Raw genomic sequence first — 6,670 nt, forward strand, 5'->3', positions numbered from 1 at the left:
ATATATATATTTATATATATATATATATATAAATGACGTTTTCAGCTCTGGAAACAGTTCTGCTGAAGGCAGCATTGATTTAATCAAAAATACAGTAAAAACAGTAATTTGTGAAATCTTATTATATATGATGTTTTCAGTTCTGTAAATCACAATGTTAAAATTCCCCCCAATTTCAGGTTTTCCAGGAATGTTTTAACTTCAACTACTTAAATTAAAATAAAAATTGCACATAGCACATCCTTGCATCTGTCTCCATGTCAGGCTAGGTTTCCGTTAACAAGGTTCCTCTTAACCCCTGCCGTACACACACTCACCTTTGATTAGCATAAGTCAAACCTCTGAGAACATGTGACCATGTAGAGGAAGATGCACACAAAAAAAGAAGAATTTGTGTGAGAATAACATAGATCTCTCTCTCTCTCTCTGTGTGGCTTTGACAAATGGAAGCTGAGGAGAGGAATCATATCCTCTTCATTAGTGCTCAAACCATGGTGATAGTGAGCTGGCTGGAGGCAGGGAGGGAGTGACAGGAAGAAAAAAGAGCCAGTGTGAAGGGACATAAATTAGACATCTCCCCGCTGTGCCCTCTTCCATGCACGCGCCATGGGACAGGTTCGAATTTTGCCTCACAAACCGCCTGTGCTAAAAAAAGAAACAAGGAAAAAGAATGAAGGAAAGAAAGGAAGGTGAGGAAAGATGGGCTTGTCACTACCACTCCCTTTGTCTGCGTTGGGAGAGGCCATCCACGTGGGCACTATTTCCCTGAGGGCCAAACCCCGTTGCCTTCCTCTCTTTCTTTATCTCTCTTCCTCTCGCTCCATCCCGTCACACAGAGCGGGACGCCATAATCTGGATCACTTGCTCAGCTCAGCTTGACACGTCTAAGAGCGCACAGATATTAATTGAAGCGATAAGCAGGATATTAGCTGGAGGAGAGTCATGAAGTCGTTGCGTTATCGCCACTGCTCTCATTGGTAACGTGGTGCTTTATGTGAGCGCAGGTGGTTATGTGTGTGCGATGTACTGGAAATATACATTTCACTGCATAATTGTGGCTTCTCTTTAGCAACCCTGCAGGAAAAAACAGGTCAACAGCTCAAGCTAGGTTTTGGAACCTCTTTTTTTGCAGGTAAAAAGTTGGCTACCAGCTTTAACCGACTTGATTTAGCAGGTTTTTATTAGGTTTGTCAACTACCAGTCCAGTTGATCAATCCAGTTAAACCATGTAAAACCAGCCACCACCTTTTGTGTACAATCATGTAGAGCAGGATTCTGGACCAATGAGAGTTCTCCATGGGCGGGGCTACACAGAAAAACAATTCAAAAACAGAAATCAAGTAACCAACAGAATGTGTTATTATTAGCTGATATCACGGTCAGTTAGGGCAAAAATTTAGATTCTTATGGAAGAGATTTCAATGCTTACAGCATCTCAGCTGGTTAGGAGACTAAGTTAAGCTGGTTTTACTAGGGTAAAGAAGATCATTGTCACGGTCAGTTAGGGCAAAAATTTAGATTCTTATGGAAGAGATTTCAATGCTTCTTACAGCATCTCAGCTGGTTAGGAGACTAAGTTAAGCTGGTTTTACTAGGGTAAAGAAGATCATTTCACCATATCAGGGCAAATCTCAGGCCTAGGCCATAAAAAAAAAAGGAAAAAAAAGATTGTAAAACATTAAAAAAAAAATGTAAATCTAAATAAATAAGAAAATAAAGGAATAACAGAAAACAATGGCAATTTCTAAATACACTATTATTTTTTTTTCTCTATTTTGTCATTTATACTTCTGTTCTGCTCCAGCTTCTGGTTTAACCCCAAAGCTCTGCACTGCAGTACTGTGAATATTGTTGGTTCGCTTATGATAAATTGCTTGTGATTTTCCTCATTTGTGAGTCGCTTTGGATAAAAGCTTCTGTTGAATGACGAAATATAAATGTTAAATGTACAATTAGCCACGTTACTGTATTACATTAATGAGAATGAAATTTTTCATATTACAGTAATGAGAATTTGAACATAAAATGCCAATTTTAATGGCCCTAAAAAAAGGCCTCTTTATGTGTAATAAAACATGAGCTAGACATTTCTTTATGAGATTCACCCATCAAAGGGATTCAAAAATCTTGTTGTTATTCATTTTCAATGCATTTTCTACTGATGCTTCAGAGGTGAATGAAAAGACAGCACTCGGCTTCCTCTGGAGCTTTAACACAATTTGAGTACGATGTGGTAAAGGCAGTTAACTCTCACTAATGTGTTTCATATTTCCGACAGACAAGTAGAAAAAAAAACCCAAGAAAGCTGAATTCTAACTAACGCAAAATCCATTGAGCGGATAAGGATGGGCGTGCGTCCTCAGGCAGAAGAGGAACGGTTAACGACATCATCTCAGCGCTGGGGTCTCAGTGCGGGTATTCTGCTAATGTAAACACTTTATCTGGCAGAAACAGCTCGGCCGCCACAGGTCCTCCTTCCTAACTCCACCAGCCAGCTGACGCTCTCTCTTTCACCCTTCCTCTTGGTTCTGCGTTTTTCTTATGCTTCTTTCTTTAAAAGTTCACTGTTCTCTAATGCTCCTTTTCCTCTGAACATCTCTCTTCTTTTTTAACCTACCAACAAAGTGCTGTCTCTTGCTCCCGTTTAATATAACAGCTTAAGCTTGCTTGTCTGCACTTGTTTAAACAGATTCTGTTTACACATTCGATCTATCATCTGATTTCACACTCCTCTGGGCTTGTGTATGTGCCACGACGAGTGATGCTTGTACAAAGCTAATATTCAGTGCTGAAGAAGAGCAGATGATGACTGTTAGAAGCTATTATCAACTCCTTACGCCAAATGTATAAATAAATAAAAAATTTAAACTTAAAAAATAAAAATCAAGCAAGTTCAGTTTCACATGCTGAAAGTCGATGGTAATATTAAGTATTATTTAAAATTAAAACATAATTATTATTTTTTTTAAATATATGTACTATTAATATAGATATAAAAATATCTTGTAGATATAAAAAGATCTTGTATATATTTTTAATATATACAAAAATATATATAATCTTAAATATATTCATTTCAGATTGTTATATTATCTTTTTTTTTTTTTTTTAGATTCCTGAATAGCATTTGGTCCACACTGTATTTTGTAAATTTTGTGATTAATTGGAAAAGCACTATTTTTTACCTAGTCATATTCTGTAGTTTCAATCCCAAACCTATAGTATATAATTATTTTAATGTATATATACATTTTTTAAAAGTACAATGATTTAATGTATTTAATTTGGTTGATTTATTAATTTAACATTGATTGTTAAAATTATTATTACCAGTATTATTATTAAATAGCATTTGGTCACATTTTATTTGGTAAATTTCGTGCTTGTTTCTGTGCTGAGCTCCAGGCTTCATATGCTCTATAAAGGCCCCTGTGCTGGAGCTCAGATCATATCCAAGCCGTTCATTCATTTGCTATGACAGCTCCGCAGCAGGAGAGCTACTGGAGAGCCAGATCCGAAGGGCACAGCTGCATTAGATGTGGGGCGTTGGCCATTCCAGAGATATTATTCTCTGGCCAAAGACAAACGGCTAGACTTGTTCTTTTGAACCTTACACACTCATCTAATCGTTCTCAAATCATCAGCATGCTTTTTTAATCCCCATTAGTTAAAGAGGATTCCAGTTATGGTCTCAACAGATCAGGGTCGTCCAATGGAAGTCCGAGGGAATGAGTCAGGCCGGAAAGGTTGACAGAGTTAAGGAAGGGGAAGCAGGGCCTTTGAAGTGCTGAGTGAGAAAGTTGTCCTTCCTCTTCTCATAAAACATGGCAGACAGACTAATGCCTAAGCTTTAGGGATACTTAAGAGTCAGCTTCAAGGGAATCAGGACAGGCCCTGCCACGCAAATCCATTCTCCTGCTCTTTCCACAGAGCCGAGATGAAGGAGCTCAAAGTGCCAAACACTGCTGACGCTATCATGAGAGGAAATTATGAATATTTATCCAACTGGTCCTCTGGAGGTCTGGGCTATAAGTTTCAGTGATGATTATTTTCAGGGCTTTGAGGGCGCATTTTTGATTTGTTAGAGAAGCAGATGGAAAAACGAAGCTGAGGGAACCGGCGAGGCGTTTAAGCTAATGCTTGTTCGACAAACAAAGCTTATTGAGCTTTGCTGCTTATTAGGACAAAGCTTTGGTAAGATTCTCATAGAATAACCGCTTGTCTGCCTGCAACTCAAGCTGAAATTTTCTGAGAAGCTGAAAGGACGAAGATAAAAGACACTAAACGTACAAATGAACATGTGGGGTTCGCACATAGTTCGACCAAATTATACACCGTAGTACCTGCTTCTCATTGGCAGTAACAGGGTATTGGTCCTTGAGTTCAGCCATGACAAAGCACTGGTAGTGTTGGTTGTTAGGAAGGGGACGGTTGTAGAAGCCGTTGTACGTCTTTTCGTCTCCCAAGGTGAAGGTGTCTGGGAGGGAGGTCAGCTTTGCGGCAATGTACGGCCTAACAGTGTCCGTGTGACGTCGTCTCCTGAGCAGCGCTCCCTCACTAGACTCCAAGAGCTGAGGAAGAGATCAGAAAGAGATGAATTAGTGCAGGACAACAGACATAGACAGTGTTATGTGGAAAAGTAATGCTTAGTTTGTCAATAACTTTCATTTGAATTGCCTGTAAATATAAAAGTATTTATTATACAGAAACTGTACAAATTATTAAATGCTCTATTATTAATATATTTACAGGGGTATAAGCCAGCAACAACAAAAACAAACTTTCAGTCTTTTAACCAATGAACTTTAATGACTCCCTTCCTAAAACGCAAAAAATAGCTATATATAGTCATGTATACAGACACATTTATACTAAGAAAAATATTATAAACGTGTATGAAATAATATGGGATGTATTACCTTTTATATTTAACTGGAAACTGGACTATCTTTAGCAATAAATCAGCATTTTAGAATGATTTCTGAATGACCATGTGACACTGAAGACTGGAGGAATGTTTGCTGACAATTCAGCTTTCCCATCACAGTAATAAATTACTATTTTCAAAAGGTTTACAGGCCTAGAAATCACATTTTTAAAATTCCCTGATATTCCCAGGTTTTCCATTACCCTGGTAATTCTGCTAATAGTAAAAAAAAACTAAACAGGAATGACTCACCTCATCCAGCTCCATCTCGTCAGGATTAACCCACTTACGAGATGATGTAAGAGACACGGGCATGACCACAATGTAGTACCACCTGTACAGAAAACAACGATATTAGCATATACACCTTTACGACTCTCGACTGCACTACAGCAGCTTGAACAAGCGTCACTATTTACTGTATACCAGAAAAGGTTGTAGATTTTAGCTGGTGGGAATTGAAAGCGGCCCATTCCAGGTGTGTGAGTGTGTAGAAAAACTGATGACTTGCTTTCTGGGTAATAGCTCCAGTTAATCATCTCAACGCTACTAGTTTTAAATAATCAGCTCTATCTTTCAGAGCGTGAGTGAATGGAACACTCAAAATGAGCTGTCAGGTGGTCCGGACAAGCATAACTTTAGGAGAGTGGCATTCAGCTGCTCATAATAAGACTGGGGCCGAGGCTTTAATTTGGCTGGTGTCTGATATGAGAGGCATTTTCAAAATCAGCTCCAAGAAAAACTCTCTCGGTGCTTCAGAGCTCCGCCATTACTGGAGAACGAAGCGCTGTATCTGACACGAAATCCCACATTAATCAGCGCTACTCCAAATGCCAATCTTCTCCAAGACTTTCTCATCCTCAACACTCTGGTAATCTTTTTACCAATCAAAAAGGCACTCTGGAGCACAGCCCTGTTCTCCTCCTGGGATTGGCAACAAGCTTTTTTTTTTTTTGACCACAGTGCACCAGCTCTGATTTTGTCAAAGGCCAAGACGTCAGAGAAGAAATCTCCCAGCTTGCGGTTCAGTCGCAAATTAGTTAATTTTTTTTAGGGAACGTAATTGGCTGTGGAAAATCGTGACTCAAAAACAACATGTTCCTCTCAAAGGACAAAAACAATCTCCACTTTTCTTCCATTACCTCCTCATTCATGAAAAATTAAGTGTTGAAAATTACATATAAACATAAGTGGCCTTTCTCATGCATAAATTATGATGACATTTAAGTGGTACGATAACGGAAGGGCCTCCACCCATCACCAGGAGCTCCTGTGAAGAGCACTCAGCCGTAATGATGGGCTCTCTGTGGCAAGAACATCAGAAACAGAGCAGCGTGTCTGCTTTCTACGATGTGTTCATATCCTCCATCACGACAGGCTGCACTCTAAGTGGGCTCAAACCAAGACTTTCACATATATCTTCCCTTCAGCTAAGATAGAAAACAGCCTGTCTGCCGGCACATTCTCCGCTATTGATTTCTATACGTTCCATCACGACTCATTCTTCAGCGCACAGCTTGTTGGAGAATGAAGTGAAAACATGCCGATGTCACTTGAGCCTGACAAGGACCTTCTGGTGGTTGGAAAAATCTGGCACTTTTCAGGAGAAGGTAAAATGTAAAGCTGAATACAGTAGGATGACGTTACTTTGGGTTTAAAAAGCAGCTGGAATCTGCAGCGTTGGCAGGATGGCTGTTTGCTGAGGTGGGGAGATTCTGTCTGAGCGTTTAGTTGGGGGGGGGG

At 39.4% G+C, this 6,670-nt stretch overlaps 1 protein-coding gene across 1 annotated transcript in view; it reads right to left on the minus strand.

Annotated features, from left to right (window-relative positions):
• The window catches only part of LOC107743377 (receptor-type tyrosine-protein phosphatase F-like), a 137,549-nt gene that overhangs the window by 37,879 nt on the left and 93,000 nt on the right, over positions 1-6,670 (minus strand). The window contains exons 20-21 of the mRNA XM_016556568.1: positions 5,180-5,261; positions 4,344-4,571 (exon numbers count right to left, since the gene is read on the minus strand). Of these exons, the coding sequence (XP_016412054.1) occupies positions 4,344-4,571; positions 5,180-5,261 (310 nt within the window). The remainder of the gene's footprint in view (positions 1-4,343; positions 4,572-5,179; positions 5,262-6,670) is intronic.

Source organism: Sinocyclocheilus rhinocerous, unplaced genomic scaffold (assembly GCF_001515625.1).
Source record: "Sinocyclocheilus rhinocerous isolate Xijiao unplaced genomic scaffold, SAMN03320098_v1.1 scaffold1458, whole genome shotgun sequence".
Taxonomy (NCBI): Eukaryota; Metazoa; Chordata; class Actinopteri; order Cypriniformes; family Cyprinidae; genus Sinocyclocheilus; species Sinocyclocheilus rhinocerous.